The sequence below is a fragment of the Lepidochelys olivacea genome, assembly GCF_965140295.1.
Source record: "Lepidochelys olivacea isolate rLepOli2 genome assembly, chromosome: 1".
In the NCBI taxonomy this organism is placed as follows: domain Eukaryota; kingdom Metazoa; phylum Chordata; order Testudines; family Cheloniidae; genus Lepidochelys; species Lepidochelys olivacea.
The window spans coordinates 178810367-178835743 of NC_140411.1; the positions used below are offsets into that span (position 1 = coordinate 178810367).

A 25377-nucleotide genomic window follows, 5' to 3' on the forward strand; every position below is an offset into this window, starting at 1 on the left:
TTCTTTTTTTGGTTTGTTTCATCATTTTCATAGGTAAAATAATGAAAATTGATTGCCATATAGATTTGCGATAACTCTAACATTAACAGTGACTGATAATAAATATTGGTTCAAATCCTGCCCTCAAACCCATAAAAGTGGTTTCAGCTACTGTTGCTAAAGATTGATTAATAAAATTGTACTCAGTAAGTTTGAGTGGATATAATCAAAGAACAAATTTGTTGGTTGGATATATTTCAATATATCTTATCCTTCAGTTGTTTTAGGCTCTGATCTTTAAAGGAGCTCCATCCAAGCCCTGGGGTCTGATTGTGTAATGTTTTCTGCAGGATTGGGCCCTTCATTAGCAGTGACTAAAGTCTTTTGTTTGATTATGCTTAACAGTTACTTTTTGTGTCTCAATAAACAGGTTCTAATTACAGTTATTTATCATAACAGACTACTAACAAGTTTCCATTAATGCATAAGTTTCAAAACATACTATCAACAAATCAATTAACTTGGTATTCTCCTATACATTAAGTACCTTTACAGATTTACAATCTGCTTTAACAGCCAGCAGTGAACTAGAAACAGAGATCCAATAATATCTGAAATAAATTTCCCCACCTTGTCCCCAAAGGTTGAAAGATCCCTGGATTCAAATAGACAAAGCCCTTAATCCTAGATTTTTTTTTCCAAGCACCAGTCTGCAACATCAGCACAAACTGCAACATCAGCACAGTGCTAGTGGCTTCCAAAATGTCTCCTCCAAAGATCCTAAGAAAAGATTTACTCATTCTTTGCTCATTCTTTACTCATTTAGGATCACGTATTGTATATTTGCCCCACGTAAAACTGTCACTCTCTTACTTTAAAAAAAAAGTTTAGGTTCAAGAATTCTGGTGGAGTTAGAGGCTGTCTGAGATGGGAATGTTTATAAGCTCTATGATATTAACTGCAGCACTCAACCTCAGGTGACATAAAGCATGCAAAAAAGAACTTTCTGTCAGTTTTATTATTTCTAAAAAGGTTCCCCTTGAAGGAGAAGAGTGACCTTGCTCTGCTGAGCTGACATATGCCACTGAATTAATAGCTAAGCTTTGCTGTAGGGAAGCTTGCAGAAACATTACAACTCCAGTGGCTGAGTTTGCTGTGAACATTAATCAGGTAAACCAAAATGATGCTTCAAACACTCATTTAAAAGTAATAAAAACTCTTCTTTTTTTTAACTTCCTTAGAATTAGCTTATTGTTGGTCATTACTTGTGGTCAAGGATATTGCTGCAGTAAAACCTAGCTGATTGGTTTTAAAAGTTTCTTCACTCTTCTAAAACTGAGCAAGCTTGGAGGACAGTCGCCTCTGACAGCGATGACTTGGGGTTACTATTTAATATCAATCCCCACTGGAAGCTTTAGCAGACGGAATTTTTTCTTGCAGCTTCCTTCACCATTAAACTATGTTTTGATAATAAGGGATGTAAAAACCTGATTGTGTTCTCAGTAAAGTCAATGGAGTTTTGCTACTGGCTGCGTTGGGAGAAGGATCAAGCCAATTTGTCCTGTGCGTGAGTGATGTATAAAGTGTGCAAGGAGGTAATTAGGGGTAGCATGCAAAGTGGGGGGAATAAGTTGCTCTGGCCCTCCACCGCTCTTGAAAGCATCAAGAAATGATGTCACATATGTAGTATCATTCTGAGGCACAATTTTTCACCTCTTCCTGTTGTGTACAGTTATATAGGTATTTAATGCCTCTAGTCTCAAAGGGCTCAATCCTAAAAACACTTAAGCGTGTGTGTAATTTTACTAACATGAGAAGTTGCATTGTAGGACCAGGGCCTAGATATGTTTTACATAAAACATTTTTTATGTTTTACATAAAACAATCCCACTAGATAAATAAGTTTAGGGAGGGTTTAAAAACACAACAAGCTGGTTCTTTTAATATGTGAGGATATTTGAATTGCTCTGGATCGGGAGGGGAGGGTTGGGGGGGGAAGGAACTCACAGGAAAGAAGGAAGTTCATATTTAAGGATTAGGGACCAAAACCCGGATCCTCAAAGGTATTTAGGTGCCTAACTCCCCAGTGGCTTCTAATTCCCAATGGGAATTAGATACCTAAATAACCTTTGAGGATCTGGGAACTTAGGCACCAATACCATCAAGGATCTGAGCCGAAATCTGAAGTTCTTACCAAGTGTTTAACCAGTCTTTACTCAGGCAACATGTTCCTTGACTTCAGGAGACAATTTTGCAGAGGAAGGGGTTCAGGACCTGTCCCTGGATGTTTTTTGCACATGTCTAAATGAAGGGCGAAAAGGGTAATGGTGAGGTAGATGTGCCCATCATAGCAAGTCCTGAGCTGTCAGTTTCATAGCTCCTGTGAGTTGGTCACACATCCTTAACCTTCCTTTAATGACATTTTCCTTTTTGTGTTTTTGTGTGCTATTCAGAATAGTTTTTTAATGAAACAGCAGAGAAAGAATTGTCAGAATTCCATAATTATTGCAAATACATGGGGGTGCACTGCATACACAGTCTCAGCCAGACTGCCAGGTGTGCTCAGCAGATATAAGCGCCTGTTTTTCTGGATGGGAGCTGTGTGGTGCTATGTACTTTTCAAAATCTGCCTGTAGCCATGCTACTTCTGAGATAATGTTGCTACAACAATTAGTGTTTTCTGGCCTCACAGATCTGTTATAACTTGTTTAAAACATTTTTTGCAAGGTGAAATTTGCTATTAGTTTAGTCTTTCCCATGTGCTTGGCATTAGCCTGTAGGAAGATGGACCCCAATCCTGCAAGCTCTTATGCCCCTGCTTAACTTTAGAAACATAAGAATCCCTGTTGAGTGAATGGAGTTGTTCACATGCATGTAGTAGTTGCAGGACCAAAGTCATAGACCAGTGATACTCAGACTGAGGCTTGGGAGCCACAAGTGGCGCTTTAATGTCTCTCCTGCAGCTCTTTGGATCTATGATATTAAAACACTGTGTGGTTTAATTATTAACACATCTAAGTTATTAACCAGTCAGGATGCTTTTACTATGTTATTAACCAGTTGTAGAATACTCAATCAGTCATTTTGTTGTGAGAATATATATTTATATATAGTAAATGAAACAATAAATGTAGACTACTATGGCTCTTTTAAATAATGTTGATCGCTAGTTTGGCTCCTGAGCCACTGAGGTCTGAATATAGACTCTAAACAACTGAAAAACAAAGATTTTAATAGAAACTCTGACAACAGTGCTACCAGGTGCTACATGTTTCACTGAACATTTTGGTGAAGGCTCTAGAGGCTTATGTGGGTGTTAGATAGACATGCTAATATAACAGCTGTTCAACATTTGCTTTAAAGAGCGATGTTTGCTGAGCTGTAGACGTGTTAAATATAATTAACACACAAATTTATACAGCTGTTTATTTTCTAGTGATTTTTCCATCATTAAAGTTAGTGTTTGCCCTGATGTTTCACAATGACAGCTTTGTTGAACAATCCCTGTCTTTCTTCCCTCAGCCTGCCACCCCCATGTGATCACTGAATACGAGAGCATACTGACAGAGTCTTATAGAGTAATTTTTAAACCAGTTAAAAAGCCATTTCAGTCGCTTGCCCTGTCTGAGTTAGCAAGAACAAGCTGTGTCATTTTTGTTGCTTTGCCTGGCAGGGTGCAAGATTTCACCATCTTTTGTTTTTTAAATGGACTAGAAAGTTATATTAATAATCAGATATTCTATATATGTAATTCATGTGTAAATGGATCAAATCCCTGAAGTATGGTGGGCCTTATGTTGCCTCTCCTAGCTCTTCTTTATACTTCTGATGGTTTCTGAATCAGATGTTCAAATTCTTATACTTTATACAGAAGTGAGAAACGTCTTCATACAGAACAGCCCTAAACTTAAAATATGGTATCTTGCTTTCAGGCCAGATAAAAAAACATTTCCTGTGATCTATTAAACAATGAAGATGGGCAGGCCAATAGTCATCTCTAGCTCTCTGTTTCATCTCCATAGTGACTGACACTGGATCCCTTCTTCTGAGGGACTAGAATTATCATGGAATGGATGTATTCAGCCCCAACCTATGTAGGTGAACCTTGCCCAGCTCTACTTATCTCCATTGACCAAGCAGACATATTCTATCCTTTTGGATCTTCAAGTGACTTCTTTCTCGGCAGTGAGGAAAGAACAGGGACAATCTAGAGACACATTACAAAGGAATAATCCTTAGTGGGGGGTGAAGAAAAAAAGAAAAGAGAGAAAAGATTGGGCCAGATCCTCAGCTGATGTAAATCAGTGTAGTTTGCTTGAAATCACTAATCATGCTGATTTCCACCAGCTGAGAATCTGGCCCCATTATCTGAAGTACGAACAGCCTGTCAAAGACCTGCAACAGTTACCTTAAGCAATTTATAGCTATACAGTATAAACTGTAGACAGGGGCCAAGTGAAAACTGGAGCTGAAAATGAGTGGAGGAATTTCAAACAGGGCGACATTTATCCCTGTGCAGAGAGCCAGGATGAAGCCTCTGCACCACTTAACTCCCACTTAAACACTATATTGAAAGGAACTTTGGTGATGCACAGAGATTGCGCTGGCATTCTATACTCGGGGCTGCTACTCAGCAGGAAGAAACTGTGAATGTCCGTTGGAGCTATGACTGGTCTGAATTTCACCCATAATGACTATTTACCAAGGCAACCACCACCACTTGTGGCACATAGGCTAGTTTTTGAGATACAGAAGACTCTGACTAATTTGTCATAAGAACTACCTGCTTTGTACTCTAATTAGGAAATATATAGTTTATGATAGGAAGACACAGTATCCCACAGATTTTAGTGTCTGTTGTTTTCCATTTGCACGCCAATCATTTTGGTTTGTTTTCTATTCTTTGCCCTTCTTTTAACCTTCATTGAAGATTTTAAGAATAGCTCGCAGGGAAGGAAAAATGTGATTAAAATAAAAATAAATATCTTTTCACCTCTTTAAAAGGGTTATTTAAAGAATCCCAAATTTCTGGGAATGAAAGGAGCAGCAGAAGATGGAAGAGTCATTAAAAACAATTTGATATGTTTTCCTTTTTGCTTTATATTTATTGGATACTCGAGCGCAAATGGAACGCAAGTCAGCAATGTTCCTTGGTGAATCTAAATAAATGATACAGGACCATTTGATCAGTCCTTCTGTGGAAAAATAAGGGTGTTTTTTCACATGCCTGCATTAGATTTCATTGTGCAAATTCACATTTGCTTAATGCACCCATCAGTAACTCCTGTGTGAATCCAGCCAGCAAAATCACTTAGTTTTATAAGATACTGGTATCAAAAATCAATGACATATTTTCATCTAGTAGATTTGCATTTGCTTTAAGAGCTTCCCTTAACCTGGAAATGAGGCCTACAGATTATGACTATGCCTTCACAAAATAGGTGTTCCCTGACACTAATGCGGTGACTGACAATACCAAAAGTAATAGCCTGTTCCCCTCCTAGCCCAGGGCTCCTAAATCTGCTTTTCTTTATCGGTATAATGGGGTTGAATACATTTTAAAAAGTGGTAGCTATTGATTACTTAATGGAAAAAGTTAGTATGGGAGAATTGCTGAAGCAGCCCTATTTAGTGCTCTTCTGTGCAACAAGACCATTATCTGGAATGGTGGAAATCATCTTGTAATCCTTATTAATATTTAATAGCTCTGAAGTAACACTGAAGTATACTACACAATAGCTTAAGGCGTCTGTCCAGATAGGATATAAGATTGTTTCAAGGCTCTAAAAAGAGTAACTGATTTCCCTGTGCTCAAGTTGTTTATGAGTAAGAGCAACAATAAACCCTTTTCCTCTGTTCTTTTTTAGACTATCTGAAGCACATCAGCACTTTAATATACAGTTGTTCCTAGTAGGCATCTTGAAATGATGGAATGCTACAGAAAGGTCACTGTATGTTTAGAGATCACTGCATGAGAATGTTTTATATTTTCCCAATATTGTTGTGAATCCCAACCTCCCTCTTTCCATCCCTCCCACTCTGCTGAGGGGCATATTTGGCAAGGCTGAGAAGTCAGTGAAAGGTGTTAATCCTGTCTAATAGACCCATAATCCTTGGGGCTATGTTTTATATCATACTATTGAGCTAACTCCTTGTCATATGCCAGGATATTGTTGATCTAGTAAATATAGAAGTTATTTCTGGGAGCTTTAAATAAAATTAAACTTCACAGACTAAACTGTCCTTTACCCAATTCTTAGTAGTTTTCTCCAACAGATTTTCTGATGGATTACAAGCAATTAAGATACACCACAAATAAAAAATAAATACCCTTTTTAAAATGACAAAGTCAGCAGTTGAGTGAATGAATATATTCAAATATATTTCATGTAATAATTTTGTAAACCAAGCTAATTCCAGAACAATCAAAATGAAATAAATAAAAATAACCTAAAAAACAAGATGATATCAGGATAGAAGACTCAACAAATATATGCCACAGAATGCCTTCTGGGCACTAGAACCCTATTATAAACCGAGGATCAGTAAGAGACCAACCTCACATTACTGGTAGGGGTCACTCTGGCTGTAAACTTTTCACTGAAACAATATTTTGGTGAGGAAAAAAACCATCTTTTTTGAAAATTTCCACCAAAACACAGATTGTTTTCTGACCAACTCCAAAAAGAAGTAGTGTGTATGTGTTTGGGGAAGAGAGGATTGGGCTATCAGGGAATTTTTAATCTGAATTGTGTAAAGGGTGAGCCTGATATTTTTTTTCTTTAGAAAAAAAAGATTTTAAGACCTTCTATTTTCCCATGGTTTTCCACTGTTACCGCTCTCCCCTCCCCTCGTCAACTATTTTTAGTTTAAAAGTGACTATACGAGAGAGAGAAGGGAGCTAAAATGGATAGTGACCCCATGATTTATGAGCAGGGACAGAATAAGATGGGGTCTTTCCTAGATGGAAATACCCAGAAGAGGTATATGTGTACACAGGGTAGTTGGTATAATTCTGGTGAGCGCCATCCTTATGATCACAGTTGCTGACGCTGAATGTCAACTTGTCACCCTGTACAACAGTCAGGAGTATGACAGTTTTACTGATGAGACTCTTAGAGGGCTAACTATACCCAGAAAAAGAGAGTATACAAATACAGAGAAGTAAACTGCAGCTCAGTAATTATGGGTAGAAAATGTACAGATCTGTATCATCACTCAGAAAATGACCATAAGGTTAAATTGTTACTCAGATCTCAACTCCAACAGAGTTGAATGCCATAAGAGCTTCAAATCCCCTGCTTTTAAGAACACTTCATGAAAGGACATGAGGGGTGTTCAGATAACGCAGAAATGGGCATGATATCCAGACATACGCAGCAAGGGTTAGTTCATCTGTCTAGTTCATGTAAGGCACCCACCACTGTAGTATACGAGTACTTCACAAACATATGAATTTATCCTCATGGTAGCATTATCCCCATTTTATAAATCAAGCACTGTGGCATGACGAAAATAAGGATAGTATTTTCAAAGTCCTTTTCAAAAGGATGGTATTTTCAAATTCTGCTCCTTCTGAAGTAAATGAGAGTTTTCCCATTAACTTCATGTAAGCTGAGTTATACCAGTGTGGAACATTTTCGAAAATACCACCTGAAGGAGCATACCCAAGGTGACAAAGGGAGTTTGTGCCAGACCTAAATATTGAACACTGGGTTTCTGAATCCCAGTCTAGTACCTTAGTCACCCTTCATTTTGCTTACACATCACTCGAGGGAAACCTCAATCACTTCCAAAGCTTCCTCCTCAAAACTGCAATATATTCAGTATAAAAATATATTTGATGGAGAAGCCTTGGAAGCTCATGAGACTTCAGTAGGCTTGTGGACAAGGCCTAAAACATCACACCTGATAAAGCCTCCTATAACGTCATCTTAAAATTAAAGGAGCTAGAGAGAGACGGCCGGGGAGACCTGTTATAGTTGATGGGAGGGAAGTATGACAGGCATTTTAAATACCCGAGGCAGATGGAAGGAGAGAAGATCTGTTAGAATCACCAGATGGAAGAAAAAGAGGGAACAAGCAATCCATTAGGCAGGCTGAAGTCACAGTGAGGGAGGAATGGACAAGTGAATAAGAGCAATTCTTTAACCCAGAAGTTTTAAGATGTAGTTTCTGGAGCAGAATTCCAAAATGTACAATATTCATGCAGTTTGATATTTACTATTAAGCTTAGTGCATTTCCCTTCAAAATTATGCAAATAGAAGGTTTTGGATACCCAGATATGTACTGAGAAGGGCACACAAAGTATAAAAATAAAATAAAACAAGCAATAATCTTGTGAGTGTATTACAGATCATTTTTTTAAATTGTATATGTAACAGTAGAAATTAGAAGGGAGCAGCTCTTGACTTAGCTTTGAATAACTGTGAAAAACCTAAATTGATCCCTTAAAAGATACTGTTACAAGTCTAGAAACTCTGGCAGTTGATTTATTAGGTTCAGATTTTCAAAAGGAGCTTCTAACTTGAGTGTTTCAATTTTTGAATGATAAACATTAGACAGCTACCGGACCAGATTATCCTGTGTGCTCAGTACACTTGGCCACTCAGTGAAAGGATTCTGCCTGGAAATGGACAGAAGATAATTCTCTTGTTGGGAGGGAACTCCCCACTGCTGTAAAGCTGACATAGTCTTCAAAGTTAACTCCCATGTCAGCCTCATCCTCAGCATAGGATGTGTGTGGCAGCGATAAGGGGGCATGGCGGAGGCAAAGCAGAGCTTTTGACATGCCAGTTCTTCATACTTGTGCCAGTGGTACAAATTAGCGCAGCCCCCTTGGCTGCTGCAATGCCATGGCCAAGCAATACAGGCTTCGGGAGCTGCAACAGCTCCCTGATATCAACCCATCCCTGTACTGAGCAGAGCTCTGGCACAGGAGGGAAGTGAGTCCATGTGCCTTTAAAAATTGGGCTCCTAACTGAAAGGCTATTTTTGAAAAATGTGGAGCTTACTGATTACTCTGTTTGTTTCACTTGGTTTCATAATGTTCCCGCACAGAAATAAGCTTCAAGTTCTTTATTCAGAACTCTCTCTAAAGGGCCAATCCAATTCCCAGTGAAGTCAGTGAGAAGCTTTCCACTGACTCCAGTGGGAACTGAATCTAGCCCAAACTAAAGAGCCTTGAACAGTCTTCAGCTGTGGTTCCCAGTAGGAAGGATAAACTGTATAAAGTTAATTGAACAGCTACAGTAATAGAACTGGCATTCTCCAAAGCACCTACATTGTTTAATACTCAGTGCAAATGGCCTGCTTGGGATCTCCCTTACCCCAAGTGTAAATGACGATAACTCACTGAAGTCAATGTAAACTACGGATGTGAAACTGGTGTATGTGAGCTCCTATAATCATATGCATAACCTAATTCCATGCATTGTTAACAATGTCTTTGATTCAGATTGCTTTGTCTCCAGATATACACTCATACTTTGTCCCTGTAGGCTGTGTCTGTCTCTACTTAAAAATAGCATATTATGTTCCCTTCATAGGCAAAGAAATTTTAACATAAGAGATTGTATTTGTATTTGTCTTAATAATGAAAAAGAATATTGTCAATGGGCTCAATTTTTTTTGTTTATTTTGTCTTATAGCGCACAAGTAGTTTTGGAAACTTTGACCGTTTTAGGCACCATTCAGTATCAAAGCCAGATGATTCAGTTGAGGTTTGTATGTTGCAATAATCTACTTCTGTTACTCCCTCTCCCTGTGACTGTTGTGGAATATACTAGGGTTCAGTGGTGTAAAACATGCATTGGTGCGCACTTGCTCCCATGCGTGCTCCTGTTGAAATCAATGGGAACTACTTGTGTGACCGAGGGCTTAGCAACAAGAGTAAGGTTTGCACAATCAAGCCTTTAATATTTGGGTAGTGCAAAGGACAGGGTCATTTCTGTTTAAAAAAAAGAAAGGGCAGCAAGAACTCAGGAAAACCTACACTTCAGAGGGCTGCTTCCACAATAGTGGCTTTATGATAGCAGCCTGGAGATATGGCTTTCTGTCTTCAAGCGTGTTAGGTAAATTCCCACCACTCTCATTTGGATCAGGGACAATAAATAAGGTAAGCATAAATTGGTACAGCGTTTTCTATCTCCCATTTGTGAGCACTTAAGTGAAGTGCAAGCCTGTGATGTACATACAATTCCCCAGACAGTTCTAAAGCTAGAAGAACTGCTAATAATAACTTGCATGCACCTTACCTGAATCCAAAATATCTCTCTGCAGTCTCTCATTCCATTACATCGATTTTATTTTCATGAGTAATAATTGTTTTGGGTTTTTTTAAATTTCCAATTAGATATGTGAAGTGGAGACTGTAAGTGACATTGGAGATCTGGAACAAAATAAAATGGCAGGTAATGGAGGAAGTCTGGGAAAGAAGATGCGGGCCATTTCCCTAACCATGAAGAAAAAGATGGGTAAAAAGTACATCAAGGCACTCTCTGAGGACATGGTAACTGTGGTTCAAAAAATCTTTGGATTTGTATGATCAATTACATTAGAAATGTTGTGTGTGTTTGTTTCATTGTTTTTAGGTAGCATGTTATGAACTGGCATTGATGTACCAGAGTTCAAGTGTATATAACTTAGTGACACATATTGAATTAAAACAGTAGTTACCTCAATTATATATCAATTCTTTCCCTCCCCACCTTCCCTCCCCTGTGTACGCATATTCTTTCTCACACTCACGGACACACGCGTGCACACAATTTCACCCACTTGGGGTCCTGGATAGAGATGAGAGTTTTATACGATTGGGAAAGGGGAGATTTTGCTTTGCCAACAGTGAAAAGACTGTGTGCGTATCCATCCATGAATATGGCCATGCAAGTGAGGGGAAAGCTCCTTAAACACTCCCCACTAACTGTCCATCTGTATACGGACCAGGAAAAATCTGATCCAAAATGAGGTACATAGAAATTACCATACTGACTCAGATCAGTGGTCCATTTAGTCTTGTATCCTGTCTCTGACCAAGGCCAATACTAGATGCTTCAGAAGAATTCTCACAGTGGACATTTATGAAATAATCTGCAAGCAGGAATTTTTCTTAACCCCTGTCAGGCTTATGTCCTGAAACATGAGGGTTTATATCCCTCATACATTTTTATCTTATCTAATGTAACTGCAGATATTCTTATTATATAAAAGAATAAATGCAAAATCATTTTTGAATCTAACTAAACCTTGTTCTTCCTTATCTTGTGGCAGTGAGTTCCACATTTTAATGACATACTGTGCATTAAAATGTATTTCCTTTGATTAGTTTTATATTTGAGTCTCATTTTCATTAGGTGAACAGTTTGTTTTTGTATTATGAGAAAGGATAAACAGGAGTGCCACATTTATTTCTGTGTAGTTAAATCAATTCTTCATACAAAAGAAACAGATGACACATGTACCATACAATCTTCTTTTCCCCTGTAACTAATATCATTCAGTGCTTCTCCACTGATTAACTAGTGCAGGGTACAATAGAATGGTGTAACTAGCATTCTCCCTGCTGGAAACCAATCCTTGATTTCTATGATTTGTGTAACGTGCATCTGCATGGGAAGAGGAAGTGAGTTTCTCGAGATTAGTCCCAAACCAGGGACCCTGAGCCCACTCCACAAATGTGCTATCACCTTTGCTCCACTCTATGAGCCAAATAACATATGTTTAACATTTTCCCTAGTTTGATGCAATATCCCAGAGGGCATATGACATCCAGGTTACATCAGCATGTCACGCTAAGTTCACACTATAATGCAATACTGTAAAGAACCAGCTTCCTTTGGAAATCATCATTGTTCCATTTCGCTATTACGTCTGCTTTAAATTAAGCGGTGACTGAAGCATGGGTCATACTTTCTAATCTTTGCAAACTCTATAAGCTATGCTTTGAGAGGTAGCATTTAATAACATAACCTCTAAGGTCCAGTACCCAGGCCTTAGATGATTTTGTGAGGGAAATGGACCTATGTTAATTTTGTAAACGCAGCATTTTTGTTATGAGACTTGAGCAGCCAACTCAGGGAGTGGGGTAGCTGATCATCCACATTCCCATCTGGAAGGTTGGCTCTGGAAAACCCTGACCTTGGTTCTAGCTGCAGTAGGCCAGTAGAGTCCAGGGTCTGGGAAAGCTCTTTGCAAGACACAGCAGTTGCAGCTAATGGTTCCCTTCCTGCTCCTATGAGCTTCCTGAGTATGTGGAAGAGGCAGCCTATTTGAATTTGGCCTCCGATGATTTTGTATTTGCCGCCCAAACTTCTAAAATTAGCAAAGATAACTTAAAAAACATGAAAGGTGAAAAACTTTGGGGTAGATTCTGGCCTCTGCTCTGGTGAGGCAAAACAGCCAGAAAGTCTCTTTTCTGGCTATCTAGGATTTCCCCTTGATAAGTTTCAGATGGATGTAAATGTCGTTGTGCCAGATTCACTACTGTTGTAGTTCCACAGAGATCAGGGATGAATTTAGCTGGCTGTCCTTTTCTGGAGGGCAGTCACTGGGGAAATTGAGCCACAGAGAGGGTAAGTGACATGTCGATGGTCACAGGGTGAGGAAGTTGTGGAGCTGGGAACTGAACCCTGAATTCCTGATTCCCAGCCCCATGGTGTAACCACGAAAAGTGCTTCCTCCCTTGTAATGGTTGGTAGTGAAAGAAGCTTTCTTAAACTGCAAGTGTAATCATATTTTTTTTAAATCATTGTGGACGGGCAAAGCAAATGTGCACAAGATATTGCAAGTCAGCTGTTAATGTAAAATCTATTTCACTGCATCTAACCACTGATTTTTATTGCTGAAGAATGAAGAAGGAAAAGAAGGCTACTCGCATAGTGACCCTGGGGATGGCACACACACGGAGAAGGTCTGCTTAAAAGCCAGTGACTCCATGGACAGTCTCTATAGTTTGAATAGTGGCCAGAGCTCTTCTAGTAAGTACAAAAAATCATAGTCCTGTTCAGTCTCTTTCTTTATTATTTATTATTGAATACACCTCGAGTTGTTGGCCCTGGGGAACAGAAATTTGATAACACAAGGATCTTCATTCTACCAGACAAAGCTACAAGAAGATCCAATGGCTGGATGTTAAAGCTGGACAAATTCAGATTGGAAGTAATGTGCAGTTTTTTAACCTTGAGGTTAATTAACCATTGGAACAATTTGCCAAGGCTTTTTCTGGATTCTTCACTGGCAATTTTTAAATCAGGATGTTTTTCTGAAAGATCTGCTCTAGCTCAAACAGGAGTTGATTCAGGGAAGTCATACAGCTTGTGTTATACAGGAGGTAAGAGGTACATTAGTACAGTGGTTCCTTCTGGCTTTACCATCTGTGAATCAGAGTTTGCCCTTTTTAGTAATTAGAGCCAAAATTTAACCCCACAATAATTAAACTTGAGCTTTTCAACAAGCCTGACATCCTGCCTATTGATACAACAGTCTTAAATGTCAGAGCTGGCCCTAGGCGTGTCGCTGCCATGGCCCCAGCACCTGTGGAGTGGTGTTTGCAGGGTCACTCACATACGAGCCTTCTCTTAGGCTGGCTGGGAACCCACTGCCCCCAGTCTGCAGATGGGTTGGCCAAAAGGGGGTACCCAGCCTGACTCTGCTGCTCTGGAGGAGGTGGGAGAACCCAGCCAACACAAAGGCAGCAGAGGACCAAGGTCTGCCTCCTTCCCAACCCACCAAAAATCTGCTACTCCCCCCACCAGGTAGCATAAGCTGGAGGTTTGGGGAGGCATATGGCTCTCCAGTTGGCCATGGGGTTCCTGTGTGGCAGCCTCCTGTAGGAGGCTATCTGCTGCCATGCTGTAAGCAAACTGCTCCCCAAGGATTCCGGACTGTACATGATGATGTTGCATTGATGTCACTGCATATATAATATGATCTGAGTGGGTTCCGTAGACATAGGCCATTTGTACTTAGTGGTTATTCTGGCTCTGGGTTGTAGCTGTGCACTTGAACAACCACATCAAGTCAAATAATTTTTATGGTTGTTTTCTCTGATGTGATTTTTGCAAATTATATGGGAGTTTACTTCCACACACTGCTGCTCTTATCTAAAAACATACTTGGATGGGATTTGGCAGAACTTGCTTCAATTTGCCTGACTTACTCTACTGATGTATTTATTACTCAACTTGGATAAAATGACAGGTAGAAATGTAGATAAGATTACAATTTCCCGCTGTAATGCAGGTGGGTTGAGGTCCTAGTTTATAATATAATGAAATAAAGTAGTTTCTGCAGTATTTGTTTCAGTTTCTCTGAATAAACAGGACAAGTTCAGCAGATATAATTCCCTACATTGCAGTTTTAAAATACACATTATTAATCTGCAGAGGTAATATTTCAACAAGCTTATAAGTAAAATGAGTAGTCTATTAGCATCAGCATCATAAAGGATTATTGCACAGAATAAATTAAAGATCTCCAACTTATTTTGTTTAGCCTTTCATAGTATGTTTGATTATTGAATATATTTTTCTTGGAATGTGTTAAAACTTTCTGAGTACAGTCTTTTAATTCTGTGCTTTGCATATTAGCCTCTCCATTTCTATACAAAATTGAATATCCAGTAATTCAAGGAAGGGGATTTAAATCTTCATTCTCATCTTCATTAGGTGGAGTGACTAGCTGTTCAGATGGAACCAACAACAGGGACAGCTTTAGACTTGATGATGAAGTCCCTTACACTGGACCATTCTGTGGACGAGCCAAAGTACACACTGACTTCACACCGAGTCCTTATGATAATGACTCTCTCAAAATCAAGGTGAGACCGTCATCAAAATTGCTTTGTGCAGTAGAGATATCTGAGACATTTGTTAGGTACGGGGTCTGTTCATTCATTTCTGACTTTTAAGGTATATGGCACTTTAAAACAGACACAGTCATTTTAGCAATACCTTTGTGCAGGGCTAGTTCATACAGAGTTGTCAAACCTACTATTGCAGGGACCCTGAGTCATGGGATTCCACCCTACCAAGAACCAGTTGAAATGTCAGCGTGTGATGTACTCCTCATACTCCAGCCCCATTTGGTGTGGAATAAGTGCTGCTTCACACTGACTGAGAGCTCTGTGGTGATAGTCTCCTGGGAAATCAGGATGATTCTTTAGCTTTCCAGGCTTAGCTGGCTCACAGGCTCACAGGCTCAGCCCTCATCCTCTTACACAGGAAACCTCCATCCTAAACCTCCTCCCGTAAACCACTTCAGAAGCACATACTCAAGCTATGGAAATATGCCACATTGCATTTCTCCCAATCCAGAGGGTATGACAGAGATGTTTGCAGCAAGTGAAGCTGGAGAAGGTTGCACGATGAGCTTTTGCATTGAGGTGGGCAGAACAACAGAATAGTATTACAAGGAGCCCACGCTTTACTTGACAAGGTGCTGTCCACCTACCATCTCTTCCAAAGCCTCCCTTCTCTCCACATTCTTAGTCATTGTTCACAATGCCACCATCTTCCCAGTCATTCAGATCTCTAATCGAAGCCACATTTTTGAGTTTGCCCCCTCATCCAGGGTGTATCCAGATCTAGATTCTGTCCATTTAAAATACTGCTCCCAAAATCATCTTTCTTGATTGTTGCTTTGATTGTTACCCCTGTAAGCTACTCTCCTTCTCCCCTGCATCAAATATAAGCTTCCTTCTGTCACCTTTAAACCACCACATGACATAGTCCTGCCCAGTTTATCTGTTACTCTATTGTATCCTCAACCTCTGCCTTTACTTGGTGATTGTTTTCACCACCAGTTAGTTCATTACTTCCCCAACCACCTAAGTGTTTTTTTTCCCCTTCAAATCAGCTATTTGGCGATCAAATGGCATAACATGAGGTCATGTACATTTTTCACTTTTAAGACAGCTTGTTTTAAAGTTGTGAGCTGTCTGCTGCTTGGGGCTGAAAACTTGTGAGTACAGGCCACAGAATTTCAGCACTGTTCAATCAAAACACAAACCCTAGCTCTGAGTTGGCTTTGAACCTCAGGCTGAACCTAATCTGGATCCAGATCCAAACCCCTTCCCAATATGTAGAAATTAGACCTTTCCAAAAACATGGTGTTTTCTCTTCCTGGGGCTGGGGGTAAACATTTCCATAGCTTTCATTTCATGTGGTTTCATACTTCTGAGTTTAGTGGTCAAACAAACTCAAAACCTGGTGAAACCCTGAACTTTGCATGATTGCAAAGCAAAACTATAATTTGGCTGAAATTTACTCAAAATGTTTGCAGAATTTATAACACTCATTGTAATAAATTGGGTCTCAATTTCAAGTTTGTAACAAAATCTCCAAACCCCAGATGGGTTTGGAGATTTGCTGCATATGCTTTGCAAACCACTGTTTGAAATACTGTGGTAAATTCTTATTTTAATACAAAATTATGCATATATATAATTTAACAATTAAGGTCTAGATTGTGTATTTATAAACTGCCCAGAATAAAGGAGTTTGCTCCTGGGACAGTGCATAGTTACGCTGTCCCAGGAGCAAACTGAGAAGAGAATTGTTACTCTAAGAGTATGTTTTTACTGAAGAGTTAGCTTGGGTGATCAGCACCTGAGTAAGCCTAGCCCAGGTGTGAGAGCCCTGACTGCAAAGGCTTATCTTTGTTACCGAGCCCTCACCGTTTCTCACTTGCTTATTGTTGTCTGGAGCATATCCCATGTTTTGTTTTGGGGGGTTTTTTTGTGCCAAGGTGTTCTGTGATTCTTTTTTATCAGTTGTGGGAGAACTTGTCTACCCTCTGGGGGAACTGTGGGAAAGGCATTGGAGGCCTATCAGCACTTGAGTGATTTAGCCTGAATCCTTGCCGCAAAGTGGGTGGGTTCCAGCTCAAGTTAAAGCAGAGCCTGGGTTCCAACCCCCACACAAAGATTTGTAAGCTAGTCTTGCTTAAAGCACTCCAGGTCAAGTTAGAGGTTTTTCTGTGTGAATGGTTTGGGGGCAGGGTAGGAACCTGGGCTAAAACCTGGGTAAGAGTCCAGGTTAACTGTGTAGAGGAGATATACCCTATGAATGCCCCCTTGCTCCTTGCCAAGACTCCACCCATTCTCTGTCCCTTCCTGCCCACTGTTGGCCCATCTGCATAGGAAGGAAAATAGTAGCTCCACGGAGGCTACTTCCCATCCCATATGTGCATTGTATTGCCCACACAAGCAAGAAAGGGGTCCTTTCTGCCCCCTATTCCTCTGCAAGAGTTTGTAGGGCCAGGGCCAATCTTGCCACGCATTACTCTGCAATTGTTTTCTGAAATTTTGTAAAGCAAGAAGTATTCCCTAGTTGTGGAAGGAGAGTTTCTTCACTCTCGTTAATACTCCTGAGCATTGAAGTTGCTTCTGCTTGATGTCTGTTCTTGCTCCATTGAGGTAACAGGTTACATATCACAAATCATCTGCCTCAGATGTGGTGTGCCTTTTTTTTTCTCCAGAAAGGAGACATTATAGACATCATCTGCAAAACTCCCATGGGTATGTGGACAGGCATGCTGAATAACAAGGTGGGAAACTTCAAATTCATTTACGTCGATATTATTTTGGAAGCGGAAACTACACCTAGGAAGATAAAGGTGCACAGACGGAGCAAAAGGGCCAAACCTAAAACTCTGCAGGAACTTTTGGAACGGGTCCATCTTCAGGTCAGCAAACACATTTCCAGTTTTGCGTGGAGTGTTTTGTTTCTGTGCACTTGCTCTTATTTTTACATCACAGCCAGGGCCAAAATGGCAGGCTCTAGCAGCTCAGGAAATATCTTATCAGTAGCCCAGAAGATGCTACTTCCTTCCATTACCTAACTGGTGGGTATGTGGATGTGAGGGTGGTTGTTGGCAAAATGAGGCATGAGAGTGAATTAATCCTTCATTTAATATGCCTTTTTCTTAGTTGGTAAGGTCCTTGGGGAAGAGGCAGTCTTCTTTTGGTATAGATGTGTAGTGTGCCTAGTCCAATGGGCCTCAATTTCTGATGGGGTCTCTAGGTATTACTGCAATACAAATGATAAATAAGAATAATCACAACAATGTTATAGCACTGGTATTTGTGTGGGAATGAATCACTTCTCTCTGCAGGAATACACACACTTAGACACTGGGACAACACACACACAGTTGAGGGCACCAGGAGTAACAATGCATTAGTCCTACAGCCATCTACGTGGTTCTCTGCATGCTCCCTCTGGCTGGCACCAGTGTAAACAAAATACCCAGCCTGCTTATGGAGCTTTGGATTTACTCATCTCATCTTTACACGGAAGTGACACTATGTGCTGTAGCCTTGCTGTCTTTGTGCTCTCACTTTTACACAACAATTGCTCATCAGAAGTTTTCTTTGAATTAACACACAATCATTTTGCTGCTAAATTTCCCAGCCTGTAAAAGCACATTACCGAAAAAGAATCCCTTTGTGTACTTACCTTTTGGTTTATAACAGACTGGTACTTCATCTTCTTTATAACTGGAAAATGTTTTCTGGCTGGACTCAAATTGTTTTCTGGATACATAAAATTTGAATGCTGCTTCTTAGGCTGTTTTATCAATGGAATAATTATTGTGACTCAGACATAAAATAATAATGACGGTATTTATATGACACTGCTATTTCAAAGCAGTTTGCAAACCCTAATTAATCCTCAAAACTTCCTACTGCATGTTAGTGATGTAAATATTATTGGGTCAAAGGTATCCCTCACATCTGAATTTGGCCACTGATCTTCATTTTACAGATCAGGAACTTGAGATGCAGAGAGGTTGTGAATGGCCCAAGGTCACAGCCTGAGATGGCAGTGAGTTGAGACTAGAACACAGAAGCTCCTGGTTCCATCTCTAGACTTCGTTTACTCTTATAAAAGGAGAGGAAAAATATGCTCAGAAAGTATGTTACATTAAAATTAAAAAGGGGACACAAGCTACAAAGGTCAGACCCAAATCCAAACATTTACAAAGTTTAGGGGTGAATGAATCTGGAGTTTTGGTTTCTCCTATTTTGGTTTGTCCTGTTTGGGCCAGGCACTGAAATTTGGGGGAATTGGAATGAAGGGGTTTGGTTCAAGTCCATCTCAATGGAAACTCTCTCTCAGTGTCTTGAAATATTATTTTTCCCCCTGACCTGTTATTGAATCATATTCTTGGTTCTGTGTCAGTGTTGCCCTTCCAGGCAATCCAACTTTAATTTAACAATAACTAATTAGAAAATATAAAGGACAATAATGCACTTAATTTCATTCTGTGACCTTTAGAATGGCTTATTTTATGCAGTAGACACTAAGGAATGCCTGTTATGGGTATGCGCTGCAGTTTCCAGCAGTCCACTGACGAAAATGGAAAACCTTTAGTTTCCAACAGGAACACCACACAAAGACTTCTATGAAACAATTCTCATGTTCCTCAAATTAATATGGGAGTGTTACAGACACTGGGCCAGATCCTCAGGTGCTGTAAATCAGATTCAATGGAGATATTCTGATTTACACCAGCTGAGGATCTGGCCCTCTGGATAGCAGTAGATTAAACAATGTTGCAGTTCAGCTACATAAACCCAATCTGAATGTAAAGTATTAGTATATCTGAGGTACACTGAGACACATTGCAGGGTATCTCATGTTAGGGGCAGGACAAGGGCGGGAACACTAACTTGACAGCTCTCTTTAATACAAGCCCAGAGGCAATGTTACTGATTGAGAGACTTGGTGCTCCAGGAGTCATGATGACTTTTGTCTGCACTTCCGCCAAAAACATGAAAAAGAGAAATTGTGGTTATGTCTCTAACTGAACCTGCTAATTGCTTACTAAAGGAATTGTTTGCTTTTCCTTTTGTAGGAATACTCATCAACCCTCTTGCTAAATGGTTATGAGACTTTGGAGGATTTAAAAGAGCTACAGGAGAGCCATTTGATTGAACTAAATATTACAAACCCAGAAGACAGGGCAAGGTTACTCTCTGCAGTTGAGAATCTACAGGACTATGAAAGTAAGTGTGTAAACTTACATTCAATGTTATGTTCTCATTTTAATTGGAAACACAGACACATTTAAAATAATGGTGACTTCTGCTGAGGTCCACAAATTAGATTTTTTCCTCAAATAGGAAAAATTCCTGAAAAATTATCTCAGGTTTATCTCCAATTTAAGTTTGAACAGAGACTGGGAATGGCTCGGTCATTACACTAATTGAATCTATTTTCCCATGTTAAGTATCCTCACACCTTCATGTCAACTGTCCGAAATGGGGCATCTTGATTATCACTTCAAAAGTTTTTTTTCCCCTGCTGATAATAGTTCCTCTTAATTAATTAGCCTCTTACAGTTGGTATGGATACTTCCACCTTTTCATGTTCTCTGTATGTGTAAATATCTTCTTACTATATGTTCCATTCTATGCATCCGATGAAGTGGATTGTAGCCCACGAAAGCTTAGGCCCAAATAAATTGGTTAGTCTCTAAGGTGCCACAAGTCCTCCTGTTCTTTTTTCTGATACAGACTAACACGGCTGCTACTCTGAAACCAGTACATTTCTAGGTTGCTAACTGATCATGCTGCACATTCTGTATATTTTATCCTACACATTTTACATCAACAATTAACAAACAAAACAGGAACAGAAAATGCCAAGGTTATATTTTTACAAAGATTTTTTTATTGGTGCAAAGTATGAGTAATTTTAACACGTTTCTGTAGTCATGAAATACTGTTCCGGTATGGTGTAATTATGATTTACTGTTTTTAATACTGAAGCGATAGCAAGCATTGCAGGCAGCCTTAACTATCTAAACTCTTTAACAGTCAGACATCAGTTAGTCTTTTAATCACTTGATGTTCTTCATGTTCCCATGCCAGCAAAAGTGCAAGGATCAGGGAAGAGTGTCCTTAACCTGACACAGCCTTTTCATATTCTTTTCATTAAACCTTGATTAATTAATCTTTGCCATCCATGTGTGGTCCCTACCCTCTGCCAGCATGGGTTTATGCCATTGTTTTTCAGGCAGAATAGTATACTTGAGGATATTTGTGCAGAAGTTTAACAATTGAAATACTTGTAACTATTCTGTAAATAATAAGTCTTGTAATGTGTTCCTTGTTTCAAGGCTACTGATGATGTTGGAGTATTAGATCCATGGATGACATGAATAATTGCTTCACCTCAGCTGTGAATACATGAGTATTTCAGTTCAGTCAAACACTGTTCTCAAAAAGCAGAATAGTGAATGGGCCTCAATTTAAGCATGTGCTTAATTATAAAGCTTTTATTAAGTCCCAGAGATGTCAATAGGACTTATGTATGATTAACTTTAAGCACACATTCAAGGAAAATGCTTTCCTGAATCAGGTGCATGGTGATGAAGCTGACCTTAACTAATTGCCATAGCACGGTAGTATTTGTCAGCGGATTGATGAGGAGAGAAGTAATGTGCAAGGGTTGACATGACACTCTAAAGTACAAAGATGTTAAAAACTAAAATTGATACAACTGCATAGAGGAATATAAATAAGCCATTCGGTCAAGTAGTTAAAACAAAAGAAGGGGAGCCAAGATGATCTTGGGGTTAAGTCCAACCTAAGCATCTGACGCAACGTGTGACCTTGGCCAGTTCATTTGACCTCCTTGTGTTTCAGTCAATCCAACTGGAAAATTGGGTTGCAAAAACTGGACACCATTGTTATAACTGAACTTACATATATATGTGGTCATGAGCTGAAATCCTGGCCCCACTGATAGTCAATAGGAATTTTTCTAAAGCATACATTTAATTGTTTTCCTGAATCAGGGTTTTAGATTATAAACTCTTTTATGAAGGGACGTATCCTTTCAATAGTTCTGTAAAGTTCCATGCACATCTACAGACCCACCGAAATAGTGGTAGTAACAATAATTTCCAAGAGCTAACAAGTGGAAAAACCGCATATGCATCACAAATTCATTGTCAAAGACCTAAGGCCTAATATTTCTTCAATACTCTTAGTCTAATCCTATAGTTTAAAATAGTATTAAAACATTGGTTTTTGAACTGTGTGATGCAATAAGGTTATCGGGAGCCTCAAGGTGGGGTGCAGGGCTGGGACCAGCTGGGTGTCTGAACCAGGGCAGGGCAGCAGTGGAGAGAATGCACAGGGAGGGCACAACAAAAAGAAAAAGTTTGGAAAAAGTCTGTATTGGAATACGTGTCAAAATTCTGCATACTTGGACTCCTCTAACCTTATCTTAGATAGCTCTGACTGAAAGCTACATATCTGAAATGAAACGATTTACTGTAGAAAAAATAACACGCCTTCCATTTGTCGATCAGATAGTGAGGCCTGATGAATCTGCAACACTTAACAGTAGTTGATCTTTATCTATTCCTTTTCCTGTACAATGTATCCTTCACTGACATCCAGGTTAACCCTACAGACTTACCTTCAATGATAAAGAGCTTGACAGTGTATCCAGGTGGTTAAGAACAAGTAGGTGTAAAAGTCAAAAGTTAAAAATAAATATAGCTTTTGTTTGTGAAGTAGGAGAACTTGACATTTACCCTGAATCCATATATATTTATAATGCTCAATATTCTGTTGAGGCAGCTTTTGTATTTACTGCATGATAGTCAGAGTAGGCTGAAAATTTTCTATCAATTTTTTTCAGACAAAATTGGCCTGTTTTTCCTGAAGAAAATATTTGTTTTGTTTGAAACTTTCTGTTTTTTCAATGAAAAACAGAAAAATTAATATTTTTATTTTTTTCAGACAAGAAACACTGGAACATTTTCTAAATCTTCTTTTTCCACAGAAAATACCATTTTTTTGACCAGCAATAATGATATAGTTGTGACACTGAAGTTCAGTGCTCCACCACTTCAGAGTCCCATTCTGTCTTTGTAGTGATTTAGTTTTTAGCTTATTTATCTCAGATTGATTTTGCTACAGAAAAAGTGTGTGCATATACTCTGCTTTCTAGAAAGTTACAGAGTTTACCCAAGACTACCATATATTCACATCACACAATAATTCAAAGCCAGAGAAAAAAATGTATACATAGTCCTCTTACAGAAGTTTCAGCTCCTGCCATTTTTTGGTCCCAATGTGATATGTCATTGTGACACCATGATGGGAAGACACAAATGCAAAAAAAAAAACCCACAACAGATCCAGTTGTGCACAAGAAGTTATACTATTCAGATGAACATAGTTAAAAAGTCATCTTTAAATGAAAAGGAAACAAATAGGATGACCAAAAAAATGGAATTAAAAAAATCCAGCAATAACGTTCTCTTCCTGCTCACTTTAAGAAAGAAAGAAAGAAAGAAAAAGACAAAGCTTCCTCTTTCACCTCAATGATGTAACTTTTTTAGGTCACTGCTTGATGACTTTTTTAGGTCACTGCTTGATGGGACAGAGAGATGATTCTACAGAAGCTGATAAAAGCACTTGCAAGTGGTATTATAACTGATCACGGGATTACAGTTGAGGAATAGGAAGACATTCTGAGTTCAGCATCTAAGGAAGGGTTCATACAGTAACTTGCTGAATTCTGTAAGCACACAGTGACCAAGCAGACATGTTTTTTGCTGGCATTGGCTGAAATATAGCATGAGCTAATAGAAAAACTAGGTTAGGCATCACATATTTATCCTCAATTATTGTGATTAACCAATAATAATAATAATTAATAATGCTGATATAACTCCATTTAAGTAACTGGAGTTACTCCAGAAATTAACTTGGCCCAATATATTACCAAAAATTTTCCCTACAAAAAGAGGTGAAATTTCATATGACAAACCATCCTCTGTAAGGTGGGGAGAGGATGAAATAGTAACAGACACTGCCAAATCTGACCAAAGGTGCACCTTTTTAACAGTGAGGGTAGTTAACCATTAATTTTCATAGGGAAATGGTGGATTCTCCATCACTTGAAGTCTTTAAATTAAGAGTGGATAGCTTTCTAAAAAGATAATCTGTACCTCAAAAGAGGTTATGGTCTTGATGCAGACGTGTTATGCAGGAGTTTCAGGGTAGATGATTACAATTCGAACTGGTTGGAGATACTTTGATGGTACCATATTGTGTTAGAATACACAATTCTTTGAAAACTGAAATGCTTTGTGAAATCAGGTTGATTTTGCCAGAACTTTAGTTAGGAGAAAAGAAAAAGAAAAAAGTTCCAACAATGCCAAAGTGTCCAGTTTTTACATTTTTTGGAATGAAATATTGTGATTGTTTTGAAATGACTATCTATGAATCTTCCTTGAATGCCTGCCTTTTCCAGGGAGGGTTTTGCATCCAAAGCCATAATTCTTCCTGGTGCAGCAGCAACGCACACTGTAAATATAATCTGGACCCCAGCCTCCTGGTAGACATACGGTAGATAAGACCATTCTGTAAATGCACATAATCTACTCTACTTCCAATACACAGGATGCATGTTCACTATAAAGCTGTCATCATTAGCAAATATATTAATTGAGAACAAAACTGATCTTTACATATAAGAATTTCAGAATAACTCTCTTATGACTATTCCTCTTTCCCCTTTTGCTCTACTGATGGCTTTGTTTGACTTGTATGTAAATGTGCTTTTCTTTGTCTTTGGTCGCACCTTACCTAATTTACATCAGAGACACAGACAAGTAGGCAGAACCACATTCCTTGTGTATCTTAATCCTGCTGACACATGTTTAGAACACAATTCTAGCACGTATTGATAAGCCTTTGTACACACCCCATGCATATGCCATGCAATGATTTTAAGACCAGTGTGTTACCAGTTCATATATGATACCTTATATGACAGCTTTTAGATACAGAGTGCCAACAGTGTGTTCGGTGTAGTATGTCAGGCCTGATATGAGTTGCTGATAGAGTAGTGAACCACCTCTGTGTCAAATATAAATCAAATTCATGGCATTTTGGTATGTTCAGTGAGATGCCAGGTTGGGATCAGTTGATGTTCTTCCTGTTGAGGCTGTATGTCTTTTTTCTATTCACTGGCAGATTATTCATTATAGCGCAAGTGCTAAATAAGGACAAATGTTTTGAAAGAAAAATTTGCTTCTGTTTAATTTTCAATGGCATGAATGGGGGGATTTTCAACGGCATGAATGGGAGTTGTGTGACTAAGTGCCCTTTGTGCCTTTGAAAATCTCTCTCGTCCTTTATTTATGTATGGCCAGATTTTCAGAAATGCTGAGCACCAGCAGCTCTCACTGAAAAGCTATGGTCCAGATTTTTAAAGGTATTTAGTCCTTGCTGCACTCAGCATTGCAAAGCCCAAGTCTCATTTTCAAAAGGGATTTTGAATTTCAATGAGATTTAGGCTCAGTGCCTAAGTCCCATTGAAATCCAAAGTGCCTAAGTCCCTTTTGAAAATGAGACTTAAGTG

At 39.1% G+C, this 25377-nt stretch overlaps 1 protein-coding gene across 2 annotated transcripts in view; it reads left to right on the forward strand.

Annotated features, from left to right (window-relative positions):
- Positions 1-25377, forward strand: part of SAMSN1 (SAM domain, SH3 domain and nuclear localization signals 1) — a 120148-nt gene that overhangs the window by 93360 nt on the left and 1411 nt on the right. For both annotated transcript variants that reach the window (XM_084633339.1, XM_084633340.1), the window contains 6 exons: positions 9631-9702; positions 10335-10490; positions 12828-12957; positions 14647-14798; positions 17459-17665; positions 19841-19991. In XM_084633339.1, the coding sequence (XP_084489465.1) occupies positions 9631-9702; positions 10335-10490; positions 12828-12957; positions 14647-14798; positions 17459-17665; positions 19841-19991 (868 nt within the window). The remainder of the gene's footprint in view (positions 1-9630; positions 9703-10334; positions 10491-12827; positions 12958-14646; positions 14799-17458; positions 17666-19840; positions 19992-25377) is intronic.